At 33.8% G+C, this 14,842-nt stretch overlaps 1 protein-coding gene across 1 annotated transcript; it reads right to left on the reverse strand.

The window, feature by feature from the left end:
- Positions 1-291: 291 nt before the first annotated feature.
- LOC132163582 (uncharacterized) lies at positions 292-8,038 on the reverse strand. Its single transcript, XM_059573921.2, has 12 exons — positions 6,589-8,038; positions 5,909-6,111; positions 5,617-5,814; positions 4,943-5,014; positions 3,898-3,993; positions 3,522-3,601; positions 3,264-3,339; positions 2,823-3,033; positions 2,086-2,282; positions 1,548-1,653; positions 1,214-1,303; positions 292-1,095 (listed from the first exon to the last, which is right to left on the reverse strand). The coding sequence occupies exons 1-12, from the start codon at positions 7,106-7,108 to the stop codon at positions 362-364; spliced, it is 2,583 nt and encodes an 860-aa protein (XP_059429904.2). The 5' UTR covers positions 7,109-8,038; the 3' UTR covers positions 292-361.
- Between the last annotated feature and the right edge of the window lie 6,804 nt (positions 8,039-14,842).

The raw sequence follows: 14,842 nt of genomic DNA on the forward strand, positions 1-14,842 counted from the left end.
GGATCAGCCATAGTAGAGGCCGAATCCCATGTGATTTTATTTCGATGTTTTTCAATCCTTTAGATTGCGAAGATGTTGGGTAAACTCTCTAATATTCAAAAAGAAAGCTTTTTGGGATGATTTATGGTTCTGGACAGAAACTGAACCATTAGCAAAAAAATTACAAAGAGCACTAGCCCAGCATCCCACAATCTCCTTTTCTCAATTTCTACATTCTATAGATTTTTTCAATAATCAAAGAGCCTCAAATCAACATTAAACTAGAAATTTGAAGAAACAACTCTTGAGAGGTAACAAGAAGAGGATATTTATTATCTAAGCAATTTACATGGACTTCTCAGTCAGTCCAGTACATAGATTATTAATCATGAAATTTGAAATAAGCAGTATAATATTCATCCCTGAAGCTCAGTAAGGGTGCCAGAAGAAAATTCCTCCTCACCCCTGTGGCTACAAAGCTCATAGGATGATACTCACTAATTCCCTTGCTCAACACAAAGCTAGCAGCCTGACTAAAATCATCTGATGATGATGAGTCTGATTTGCAGCTGAGCTTTACGCTTTTGCCTGAATTATACACAAAGCAATCCTTGTTGCTTTCCGACTCCAAGGATACCGTTTCAGCCTTTCCATCCAATCCTGCAACCAACCGGAAACCAGAAGAGCCGACACCACTAGGAGAGTCTGAAATTCCAAGGTCTTCATCCTTTCCTTTGTGTACTAGAACCATTCCAGGAAAATCGAATGGTTCTAGCATGACTGATTCGCCAACAGCATCATTTATAGTCCAAAAATTTCCAGAAGAGTCATTTAAGATGAGTCTGAAAGTGGCATGAACAGCAGAAGCAGTGCCGGATTCTGGTAACTTTTGCATTGCGATCGATTGGTTTGAATTAGTTAAGACAACAGTTGAATCTCCAGACTTTTGGGACAAGGAAACCAGATGAGTATTATAAGTAGCAGGGATTGGACTAATCCAGTCTGAAAGAGAGTTGGCTGACCCTCTTTTGAGGTCCCAGTCGTCACTCGTATGACCCGCTAGCAGATATGGGCCATAAAGTATTGCCTGAACAGAAGCATGCTCTGGCCGGTCATCTGAAGTTCATTAGAAAGACATTGTCAATAATATATCATCCATACCAATTCTTTTCCTGATTATTGAAATTATGCAGGGATGTACGAACTGCTCAAGTAGATTATCCCATGAAAATACCTTGAATAGCTTCTGTTCTCAAACTAATGGGCAGCTGAAGAGTTAGTTTGTCACCAGATCTCCAGCTTCTAGGGACTGATAGGAAGTTACCTGCATCAGGATATGATTAATCAAGAAACTCTATCAATCTATATCTGAAGTAAAGAACTACAGTTCTTTTTCAAGAAACTCTATGGTTTGCACCAAAAATACATTATGCAGGTGAAAAGGATCAAAATAGTTAGATAAATACAATTCCCAAAAAAAAAAAAAAACTGCTAAAATATGCTGGGTCCCTTTTTTCTTCTTTTCAAGAAAAGCTAACATATAGTCTATAGAGAGAAGAAATTCACACCTGGAGCCGGTAGAGGCAAATTCTGACCATTTAGTGATGCCTTTGCACCGGCTGTAGACGTCCAACTTGGTATCCGCAAGTTCAAGTTAGATAAATGGCTCGGTCCCTGCATATCAGATCCAGTATAAAAGCTATTCATACCCATGCTGAAACCAAATAAATACAGTGAGCACTAGCAGAAAGAGAAGCACACGTCAATACGAACAGTACTTGGACCAATGACACCTCTCAACTGGAGATCAGACAAAAGAAACAGCACATGTTCATATGTGTTCCATGTTTTCCAGAACTGCCTTCAGATCCATGTTTTACTACCACTAGATCAAAGCTTGTCGATAGAGGGTAATTCCATACTAGAAAAGTATTAAAATGGTGCAATATAGTATAATCATATGATAATTAGCAATTGTGTGTTCCTTGTCCAAGTAAGTGACATCAAAGGGTAAATATATTCAGCAGTGATTTCTTGGGTACTATAATCAAAGAGCAAAATTAACTTCTATGTGGCTTTTAAGAGAAATGTATTCTTAACCAGTACCTCCTTCGAAGAAAATGTCAATGTCACTTGAAGGTAAGGATCCCATGAACCAACAGGATCAACCTTCTGATTGAGCAAACTTTGTCCGGATTTCCAATCAAGTGAGCTTGAGATATACTGGATGATGTACAGACCAGGAACTTCTCCTTCCTCTTCAAAATAAATGGAATCTCCTAACTTTGAGAATGATTCAATTCCTACAGAAGTAGCATGAAAAAATACTTATCAGATGGATGGAGTGCTAAAGAGATGCAACATTAATGGTTACCACTCAGCATTCATAACAGAGATCAAGTAGAAAACCAGGTTAATTGTTCAATCAAAACAATTACAATGTGAGAAAGCAAATCCTCAGATTCCATCAAATTAAGAATGTGGTGAAATCAAAAGGAAAAAAAAAAAGTAGACACCAATTATGTTAAATTATTAATTAAATGATTAAATTCATCATTTCTTATCAACTTAAGCTTTTGGGATAAATAATGATTTAATGTGGTATCAAAGCAAAAGTCCCGAGTTCAAACCCTAATTCCACAGTTTACCCCCATTTTAGTTAAATATTCTACATATTGGACCTCATTTGTTGAGGAAGAGTTTGAGCCCACATGTGAGGATGAGTGTTAAAGTATTAATTAAATTATTAAATTCACAATTTCCTATTAACTTAAGCTTTTGGGATAAGTGGTGTTTTAGCACATTCTAAAGCAATAAATTTGAAATTGACAATCAATTCACACCTGTGCCATAGCAACACCAAAATGACCGATCTGTTGTTCCCCATCCATGGTAACTTACAGCCTTGGAAACTCCACGACCTAGTGGGAGCATGTAAATCATCACTCCAGGATTCGTTCCTCTTTGAATGCTTAGCACGCCATTTGTCAAGGCGCGCTCATAATAGTCCGCATATGCTATTTCCTTGGTCCATGTAAATAGGTGGCGAGAGACCTACAGAATCAGTGAGACATGGTAAAATACTAAATTCCCAGTTGCCATAGTAATGTAGCTTGAAAATAAGAAAGAAAGAAAGAAAAGAAAAAGGCCATACACACAAATCCGTGATATCCAACATATGATGCAATTATTTTAGTTAGATTGCTAATTATAAATCAATTTCCAACAAAAGGACCAATCAAAAATTCCATCATCACTATAAAGGGGAAAAAGAGAAGGCATACCTTCAGCATGTTATAAGTTGTACAAGATTCTTCATTCTCTGTCTGTAGAGTGCTTGCCAATCGCTTGGGGTCTGACCTGCCAGGCGCAAGGGGAGCAAAATGATACACATCAGAAGAGAGTGTGAAAGAAACTAGCAAAAATCATGTAAAAAATAAAATACACATAGGATTTGAAATAACTGTTCTTATTCACTCAGTGTACCATATAGAGATTCACACAAGAGTAAAATGAATAGAAATATGAAGTACTAATATTACCAGAACTCATCGGCTGATGTGCCTCCTGTTGCATAGCTATGAGAAGAGTTGACAATTTCCATGAAGAACGTCCCTATTGCCTGGCACACCATAATTGAATGAACATTATAAATTGGGAGATAAGTTCATGACCATATGTTTATCATATGAACCTTCAAAAGAACAAAAACTAACCCTAAATGGCAATTAAAAGATCAAATTCTTTTGACAACAAAGATGCAAGACAAAATGAGTAGGAAGAAGAGAAAGGTCATCAACAACTCGTGGATAGGGAGGGTAAAAAAGCATATTGTAATTACGCACGAGCACTAGAAGTGATGCCAGGATTGCTGGATATAGTTGTTCAGATGATCTATATTTATATAAAGCAATTTACCTTATAAAGTGGATCACCAGTTACTTCATACCGCATTTGAGATCCTATAACAATTGGGATATGTGTATTGGCATGAAAACCAGATATGTCATCAGCCTACAAGCGAAAGAAATAAACTTTTGTTAAATAATAGTAAGTATGAAAATCAGAGTTTGAAGTAACTTGGAAACTTCAATATGAATCAATCAAGCATAAAATCAATGTGGTGTTCTGAGAGAAGAAGAATGTGTACAATAATTCATCAGTGAATTTACTACCATCATATTGCATTTTAATTTCTAGTAAGATATTAAAGATTACTACTTACATTCCTAAATAAGTATCAAGACACAAAATTGGACAGTCTACGTGCTACTGATGTCGGTTATGGTCACACGTAATTGGCTCCAGACGTGAAATAAATGATAGGCCGGAAATTACAGAATATTTTCCACTGGTTAAGCTGGATTAGCCAGAGAGGACTGATTCAATTTGTTTATGAAATAAAGTAGACAGGATAACATGGACGACACCTGATCATCTGGATTGGATGTCTAGAGTATAAATAAAATTGATTTTTCCTCCATTCTTTTTTCTTATTTTTTTAAACCATTAGTAAGCTATTGAGAAGAATTCAAGTAGAGGCCCTCTCTCGTTATAAATAAGAGTTAGTTGACAACTTTAAGAAACACACTTGAAGTTAAAAGAGTACCTAGAACAAAAGGTGAAGCAACAGTACCATTAGACCACGACGCCGCTGACTATCACTCTAAATCTGAATCCTATATCCAATTCTTGCATTATGTGCATACTATTTGCAACAGATTACAGACCATAATTTATTTTATGCCCAAAGGTAGTAAGAAAAGGATCCACTAATTATAAATTTAAAGTTCAGAGTGCTCCTAATAGTGTTTCTGTACTAAAGAAAGAGTTAGAGATATGGAACATTACTTCGTTTTCTCCAAAGGAGAACATATTAGTTGTTTTTATTTAATATTTGCCAGAAGATCATTGAAAATCCAAAAAATCAACCGAGCATCATTGAACAGAAAATAATGGTTACCTGAACTGCAAGTAATCCTAGAAAGCATGGTTTGTCAAACAGGTGAGCCAACAATAAATGCTTTGGATCTTGCTGCACATAGGGACATGAAGGCTCAGATCATAACCCAAAGTTACAATGATACGAGTACTTTGCAAACCTACAGTAACAACATGCTAAAAGGAACTTACTAAAGAAAATCTAATCAACTAGAACAAGTCACAACTTGTCACCATTCACAGCATGCAAGGCAAACTTCTCTGGTAATGATGGTAATACTCGCCACCATTCAAGACAGTTTCATTTTCTTTATGACTAGCTAGTAGATCATATATTTAGATCTTTAAATTGGCCAACTATTGGAGCATAACGTGAGGTTATTTTCGTTGAATACAGCAGTTACTGCAGGGTGCTATCATACCATAGATATCCAAAATTTCCACAATAATTCCCGATTCAAATAGTTTGTAAGATACATTTTCCAAAGTCGAGAAGAAATGCATGGCATGTGGTATGTGTGATTAAACAAGATTTCTGGAACGGCATACTTAATAAAAGTTCGCAAATGGCTTAACCATCTGGCCATTTCTGCATATAAAGATATCAACCAAATTCAATAGAAGGTTAATATCATGCAAGTAAAGTGGAGTATCAGCGAGAGGAGCTAACAGAACCATCTAGATAAGTTTACTTACAGTTATTCTGTATAACTTGTAAAGGACATCATTCATGCCACCAGTTTCTTCATTAAGTGATAGATAGTGCCTTTCTACACTGTACTTTGTAATCACATTCTGAACACGGTTGTAAAAATACTCAACCATCCATGTCATCATTTTTAAAGCTTGAGCATTACTAGCAAATGTGTATTGATCCAGTAGGCCTGCCAAGATCTGTCAAAATATACAAGTTGAAAGCTGATTGCATAACCTTTTTAACGCCAAATAAATCAAATCCATCTAGTTAAAGAATTGAAATAGAACCTACCTTGTGAATGGTATAATACGGAGCCCAAACAGGTTTTATAGCTTCATAACGATCAAAGAATTCAGATGGAAAGGCAGAAAGGTATCCCGTGCCCATTTTCTCCTGACAGTCAGATAAAGTAGATAGTACAGCTGACATTTTCTGTTTGAGAGTATCATTGTGAGTGCTAGCCCACATTAGTGCCGATGCACTCAAGTAATGCCCTTCAAGATAACAAAAAGCAAGCTATTCATTATAAACCATCAACATTTAAATTTCAAGAACTAAAATTGCAGTAAAACATCTTTTCACTTTGTTGAAAATAAAGGATTCGTGAACAGGAGTAGCCTAGAATATAGAGGAATTAAGCATAAAAAAAAAAAAAGAATAATAAAAAAAAAGAAGCAAATATGTCTAATTTTTTTTAATGAAATGAACTCATATGTCAGATTCTTCCAACAAAAAGCAAAAATGAAACTAAATAGGGCGGCCTGATTACTGTATGTGGAATTATTAAACTTCTTGAAGACTTTTTGGTTTCTTTCTTCAATTTCCTTGCAATTAAAGTAGTCTAATAATGATTTTTCTCTACAGGAAAGAAATAGAATCTAATAAAATACAATCAATTTGCATAGACAATGAGCAAAACAAAAGATGTAGTACAAAATCCATGATTTAGAAGATTCACAAGATAAACTAACCAACAAAATGTCCCCGAAGCTCAGTAGCCGGGTCTTCCCAGCCCCCATATGCTTTGCCAGGTGTTGGCAAACCAGCCGTCTTCCTAAAGCTCCAAACCAATCTATCGACATCCAACAACAATAAATACTCCAAATTTGTTTGCTGCGCTCGCCAATGCAGTGAACTCGAATCCAATCTCACATCATGCAAAGACACCTCCTTAAGAAAATCCCCGGATTGTTCAATTCCACCCTTATTTTTCATTTGCCGATACATTGCTTGCCAACTGTACCCATCTTCTTCCCTCAATGACTTTCTCGGCAGCAAATTCGCCCAAGCAGATTCATCAGTTGGGGTTAAATGATAGTGTGAAAACATCTCTTCCCTCCACGTTTCATTTTTCGATGATAGGAGCTCGTATCGAAAACCATGTGATGAGAGCTCAGTAGGAATGTTTGTACATTCCTTGCCCATGACACAACCACATAACACAAAGACTAAAAGCACAACCAGCATTTCAAAGAACACGAACGCCTTCATCCTTATTAAAAAACCTCAGATTAAAATACCCCAAATTTAGTCAAATTGAGTACAACAAAAAAAAGATGATCAAGTAGACAATCTGATGTCAAATTCAACTAAAGAGAATCCAATATACATTTTGCCAAGAGTCAGAAAGCAAAAGCCTGAAACTTGGATGAATGCAATTGGAACAAAGATTAAAACTGCAAAAACCAGGCAGTATCGAGTTCAAAATCAAGAAAAAGGAATCAAAACATTCACTTCCAACCAAAACCCAGAACACAAAACCTCTAAATTCAGTGAACCCTGTGAGGAACAGACACACTTTGACTTCAAGCTAAACTAAAATAGAATGAAAGCAGTCACTGTAATTTGTATAAAAAAAAACCCAGAACAGAAAACCTCTAAATTCACTGAACTAACACAGTCCAAAACACACCCACATCCCCAAGATCGAATTCAATCTAGAAAGGAAAAAAGAATCACAGGCAAAGCTTGAACAGTGGAAAGCACAATCACATGTGAGGGTGAGAGGGTCTATATATAGAGGCACGCCAAGCTATCAAGTCAGCAAAGCAAGAGTCCAAGAATTCCAGCCATCTCGTGAAAGGTAAGGTGTCGTTTTCTGCGGTTGTGGCTTTGACCGAGAGAATCGCTTGCACATTGATATTTTAAGGCATATCTATTCCTGAAAATACACAGCTTTTTCTTGATTCGTTGTTGAATTGAGTGGCGTTTGTGAAAGCGAGAATTCTGAAGAAATCGCCATTATCTCGCTCCCAGAAATTTGAATATTCTAGACAGGATTTGTAGAAGCTCATCTCATCAACAACTGAGACATTGAGATAACGCTTACCAAACAAAATCTCTGCCTCTCGGAGCTCATCTAGCTGAGTGGCTTTAAATAGATTCCGTCGTGATCTTCGCCATCTGGATTAGCAAAAACGCATCAACATTACTATAAATTCAAATAAATTTGTTTGCTTCTTCTAAGCTGTCTTCGTCCTCTTTGTATTATTAATCTTAATAAAGGGGAAAAAAAAAATTAGACTAAACATGCCAGCTGAGCATATATATATATATATATATATATATATATATATATATATTGAAGGGAATATTCTCAAACTCATTTAAAATAGTGTCAAGTATCTATAAATATTTAAAACACACGTTAAATTTAGTCTAAGTTAATAAACTGCTATTAATAATATTAAGAATTTAATGTGTATTTTAAATATTTATAGACATTTGACACTATTTTAAATGAGTTTGAAGATATTTTCTTTAAACTAGTTTGCAGGAAATTTATATATATATATATATATATATATATATATATGTTAAAATGCTAAAACAATACAAAATAACATTTCTATTTTAAATAGGGCAGTAACCCAACTGATTATTAAATATTTTAGAATATCAAGTGTTCTCCCAGTGTCTTCATGGTTCTAGAGGATATTATTTTCTAAAAAAAATAGAAAAATTGTTCTTATTTTTATTACTTGCTTTTTAGAAAATAATATCTACATACATACGATTAAAAGAACACCGAAAAAACACCTAATATTTACTATAAATTAATATTCAAGCTCCACTTATTTGGTTTGATTTTAATTACTAGGTGAGCTGGAACTTATTATTGAATTAAATAATTTGTTTATAATTAGTTCATTTATTTTCAAATGAACACAATCTTGTTTATGAATTACTCAATTAATAATTTTTTTTATTTGTTTATAAATGCATACTGATTATTATTATTAATTTTTTATCATTTGAGTTAATTAAGTAATTAACTTGAATCTTAAACTTAAACATACACATAAATACATTTGAATATGCATAATCATACATGTACCTATATCAAGATTCACAAAAACAATAATTTAAACTATATTTGTCATATTATGAAGAAAAATCCTAATCTTTTAAAATAATTAAGATGTTTTCATTACAAAATTTAAATAATACTATAAAAATAATATATAAAAACCGTATATAAGTTCATCTCTTTACATATCAATAAAAAGGGAATTAAAATCCTCTCCATTCCATTTGAACTGGATATTATCCGCTCATTTGAACTGGAGATGATATGTTCTCAATAAATGCGGTTATAGTAAGTTATCATACCATTTATTATAATGAAAATGATAATGATGATGAACAGGATTAGACCGCGTAATTTTATTTTTCTTTCAATTTTTCAAATGAATTTATGATGACAATCGATTAATGCAAATCATTTACAAACTAATTACAATACAACTAATTATTTTTAAAATTTACTAAATCAAGATCCTCTTTAATTCACTTAAAATTTAGAGAAAAGTTATTTTATAGTAAAATTTTTTTTGTTATCCGGCTCATTTAAACCGGAGAGGATATGCTCCCAATAAATGTGGATATAGTAAGTTATAGTACCATTTATTATAATGAAAATGATAATGATGATGAATGGGATTAGACCGCGTAATTTTATTTTTCTTTCAATTTTTCAAATGAATTTATGATGACAATCGATTAATGCAAATCATTTACAAACTAATTACAATACATCTAATTATTTTTAAAATTTACTAAATCAAGATCCTCTTTAATTAACTTGAAATTTAGAGAAAAGTTATTTTATAGTAAATTTTTTTTTGTTATCCGGCTTATTTGAACTGGAGAGGATATGTTCCCAATAAATGTGGTTATAGTAAGTTAGCATACCATTTATTATAATGAAAATGATAATGATGATGAACAGGATTAGACCGCATAATTTTATTTTTCTTTCAATTTTTCAAATGAATTTATGATGACAATCGATTGATGCAAATCATTTACAAACTAATTACAATACAACTAATCATTTTTAAAATTTACTAAATCAAGATCCTCTTTAATTAACTTCAAATTTAGAGAAAAGTTATTTTATAGTAAATTTTTTTTTGTTATCCGGCTCATTTGAACTGGAGAGGATATGCTCCCAATAAATGTGGTTATAGTAAGTTAGCATACCATTTATTATAATGAAAATGATAATGATGATGAACGGGATTAGACCGCGTAATTTTATTTTTCTTTCAATTTTTCAAATGAATTTATGATGACAATCGATTGATGCAAATCATTTACAAACCAATTACAATACAACTAATTATTTTTAAAATTTACTAAATCAAGATTCTCTTTAATGCACTTGAAATTTAGAGAAAAATTATTTTATAGTAAATTTTTTTTTTTGTTATTATATCTAATGGTACAAATTCATAACCATAAAATAACCCATCTCCATTTCGAAAGGTCGACAAAAAAATCAAGAGGATGATGCAAAATATCAAAACCAATAAGTATACTTTAAGCAAAAAAGTAGTGGTAAAAAACAAAATGTTATCCTATAACTATCTTACTATACTTTCTTTTCTTTTTAATAAAGATTGATTCAAAAGACTAGAGAGAGAAAAGAGAGAGAAAAGACTGTGGAAGCACAAGTTTTTTTGTATCTTTTATGGTCCGGAGACCGATGTTTCAGAATGTTGGATGCCTCCTACCCAAAAAACTACATAGAAGTCCGTTTAGTTTGGAGAAAGCCACTCAGACATTTGTTTTCTTATTCTTGTTCTTGTTTATTACCAGCTTTTTGAATAAGAAAATTTTGTTTTATCTCAAGGTAACGATAGGGCCTCACATGGTTGGAATCACAGGATAGATTATGAATTGTTGTTATACTAAAATAGGCTTTGGACTCACATGGTACTGTGGACCATTACTTTGCAGTCTTTTTCTGGGTATGCACACTCATGATATAGTGAGAGTCATGGTCTAAAACAGAAGTTCGATCTCACTGCAGGAAATTCTCCTGTGGTTACTGAGAAAGTCTTCCGAGATGCGCAAACCCGAGCTTAAAGGGGTTAATAGTGTGACATAAACAATTTTCCTAATCATAATTATAAAAACAATCAAGATGATCATGTGTCGCACTCTTTAACTCTAACCCTCTCAGCTCTAGCAAAGATGTACTAGATGTTGTATTTAGTTCCTTCAATGAGAACTTTGTTTCTTGAGCTGGAAACTAGGTTAGATTGTAAAACATGCTTGCTAGAATAAGTTTGTTGGTATATATATATACTTACCTTTACTCTTCAACTTCACTTGCATTGAAGTTAAGAAAGGAGACCTTACTAGTTACCAACCCAAAAAGCATATGCACGTGCCATACAACATCCAATTTATGACCCCCCGACATATTTCATTAGCTTTCTCTAAAAGTTTACAGTGACTCCCCCCCTCCCACCTCCTGCCTATGTCCTGAAAAGTAATATTCCATGCCATGTTAAGGCGCATGCTGCTTAAGCATCTGAATTTCTTCCTGTTTTGATATTGTCGCCTAGTTGAACAAGAAAGCTAGCTGCCAACAATTATGAACAAATTATTGACTTTGTTTGTACAATGGTTCAACACTAGGCCATAGGGTTCGAACACATGGAAGTGACAGGGCCTTTGGAGCAAGTCTAGTCGGTGAATTCGGATTTTGAATGATTTGCTGTCTGAATTGTTAGTAACTAGAACAGTAAATGTGAATAAAATCTTATGAGATTAACTTGTTCATGTAGTATGGCAGGCCGCTTGAGATCTGGTCTGTAGGGACTCTCTCATATTTGTTGTCCAAATTGCTAGTAATCCGGACAGTAAAATTGTTGAGGTCTCGATCACACTTTGATCAGCATTTTTTTCTCCAAACAGATCATTGCTACTTTTGCTGAAAATGACAGTTGAATTTTATGTTACCTTCTTCTTCCCTGCCCTCGTGGTGGGACAGTGTTGAAATTTTCTCTCTTTACTGGTGGCAACAAGCATGTAACATTGTAGTGGCATCCAGAGTGTGTGACCAATTTTTTTAATGGCCATTAAGAAACAAGTTGCATCATAAAAGTCTGTCATCTCATAGAGAAATAAAAGCTGTCATCTCAGCTAGGTATAGAGAATTCTTGCTTTATGCTTGGTTGTTGGGAAAATGGTAAATATATTGATATGTAACTCAAAAGAAGAAAATAGGAGATAAAGCACACTGGGCTGGGATGGTGTAGCATTAAGATCAATTAGGAGTTAAACCTTTCAATTTACCTTATTTTCTGCTTAAGTGGATCTAAATGGCGGGTTTGAAACGGATTCGGCTAAAGTCTAGTTCCAGTTGGAATTGGACATGTTGGGATTGGGACGTATGTCCTATATCTAAATCTCAACGATTCCAGTTTCAACCAAGGATACAAATAAGGGAGTGAAATTTCAGCTTTGCTTGTCTTCATTGATGATTTTTAACCTATACCATACAATGAGAAGGTTCACTCTTAAATGGAACAAGCAATAGAAAAATTAATTTTTAATGTTGCAAGTGTAAAAAGAGATTGGCTTGGAGCGGCCCTTTTTTCATTTCATTTCTACAAATTAACTTGGAACGAACAACGCCAACTTACACTTTGACTTTAACTTATTAGATTCAGTAGTAGGTTCATTAATTGCACTTGTTACATCAAATGAGAAAGAAAAAAAATATCACGGTCTTGTTTGATAACGCTTTTTTTTTTCCGGAAGTTCTTGTACTTTTTAGTAAAAAGGCAAAAGTATAAGAGAAATGGCTCCTTAAATTTCTCATAAAATCCTCTCCATTTTACCTGATTCAAAGGAAGGAAACATACAGCATGAACCCCATTAAAATATAAAGAGGTAAGTGATGTTAGGTAAGATTAGTTTGGTTTGACTTGTATCTGTCCCAACTCCCACCTAAAACCCAGAGAAACTATTTTCTCATTTCTTTTTTCTTTTGTCAATTATTTTAAGGAACCAAAAGAATGATTATAATATACTTTCATTCATCTTCTTCATGCCGGAAAGTTAGAGAACCTTTTTGAACTTTTTACTCATTTCTTGCTCACAAGAAACAGGGATTGGCTGAGTCTTTTCCAAATCCTTTATTGTTATTTTTGTTTTCTTATGTGCAAGTAGACATGATTATTTTAGTGTTTATTTGAGAAGGGAAAGAAGCTTATCCAGCCAAAATTGACTAACAAATATTATATTTTTACTATGACATACCACAAATTATAATTTAATTTCAAAAATTATAAAATTTGCAATTTACTTCTTAAAATAAATTTAAATTTCACATTTAAATCATTATGTCAATTGGATTGATACAAATCTAATTCGATAATGCAGTTGATCGCACGATTAGACACAGTTAACAAACACCTACAAAAAGGGTGAAAATAGTTCGGAAGCTTGCTGGAGTTTTCTAACGGAGGAACTTTCCGATACTTAAGTTAGGACAAAAATAACGTGAATCGAATCACTCTAAAGAATAAAGCTAAAATTGTGTATGAAATTGGTTACACAACTGTAACTACAACCGTTGATAAATGACCCAATCTTGATTGATAGAGGTGGACCTTCAATGAGATGGAGAAATAAATGATAAGCCATTATAATAATCTAATTCAGTTGCCCCTTTATTGGGCAATGACGGTTGTGACAATTGGTCCTACTCCTGTCATTCAAGATGCATATTCCACCGTCCAGATTAAAGAAGAGAGTTTGATCAATTTCTAGTGATCCAATATGGCCATGATATTCCCTAAACCAACAAGAGGTGAATGGCATCATTGTCATATAATAATGATAAGATTAGGACCCGAAAAGGATGATTTCTTAAACTTTTGGAAACATCTTTATAAAGATCTTCAACATCCTATTCAAAGAAAAGGAAGGAAATAATTGAAAAAGATAAGAACAGTAAGATTATTTGGAAGTTAGTTGTGAAACAAAATTGGTTGGTTTCTATAATTTTCACAAGCATAAATAAGGACCACGACCTTTCGTGCAAGTGGGTATTCATGGCTGATTCTGGACAAATAGATAACACTTGCATCACAGAAGAGGAAATCTCTCTTCTAAGACAAGTAGATTACTGAAAAAGACTCTGTTTTTTCAAGTGTTTGCTTTCACTCCAAAATACTTAGGCCTACCAATCTTCTTGTCTTTTGTGTTTATGAAGAGAGCAGCCATAGTGGTGACATAAGACAATGATAGAAAAGATTATTATACAGTGAGAAGATGATGTCTGGTTCAAATAGATGTGTGCGTCTTGTATGAACGTCGAGATAGGAAGGATAAATCGTTGGGAGATGATGCTTTAGCATTAATGCAGGAAAAGTGGGAAAGGTTGAAGTGATACGTTATGCTCCTGTCGTTACTGCTGTGGACAAGAGAAAGAGTCGTCATCATCCTATAATTTTCCTATCTTCATTATTGTTCGGCAAACTGAAAGCAAACAGGAACAGCCTCCTGGGTTTTGGATCCCTGCAATTCCTTGTCAAATCACTTTTTACCATAACAAAAGCGGGCAAAATGGTGGCCTGCCACCTACCAACCTCCACCAGTAGTTGGCGGCCACTAGGTGGCAAAGAAGTTTTATTTCCTATCATGTTGAGTCGAAAACCGGAATCGTTTTCAAGAAGTCAGGGTTCCATCCCAACTTAACATTGTTTTATTATTATTATTATTATTATTATTGATTGCTTATTTTTCTGAATGCAAAAATATTTTGGAGAGCAGAGGGAACAATCGATTAAACTACAGAAGATAAGGATATGTCTTGGCTAATTTGATTGAAGCTCTTAACAAATCCTTATAATGCAGCTCCAAATAACTTACAAACACATTATGGGAAATTTTAAATGTTAAATTAGATCAAACAAATCT

Source organism: Corylus avellana, chromosome 8 (assembly GCF_965113065.1).
Source record: "Corylus avellana chromosome 8, dhCorAvel1.hap1.2, whole genome shotgun sequence".
Lineage (NCBI taxonomy): Eukaryota > Viridiplantae > Streptophyta > Magnoliopsida > Fagales > Betulaceae > Corylus > Corylus avellana.

Bases quoted from the DNA above. Each gene is read 5' to 3' on its own strand.
- LOC132163582 (XM_059573921.2), bottom strand. From the start codon at position 7,108: ATGAAGGCGTTCGTGTTCTTTGAAATGCTGGTTGTGCTTTTAGTCTTT. The intron at 3,994-4,942 runs GTAACCATTATT...TTTCGCTTGTAG, and splicing joins TAGGATTACTTGCAGTTCAG to GCTGATGACATATCTGGTTT. The intron at 1,654-2,085 runs GTACTGGTTAAG...TCTGATATGCAG, and splicing joins TGACATTTTCTTCGAAGGAG to GGACCGAGCCATTTATCTAA.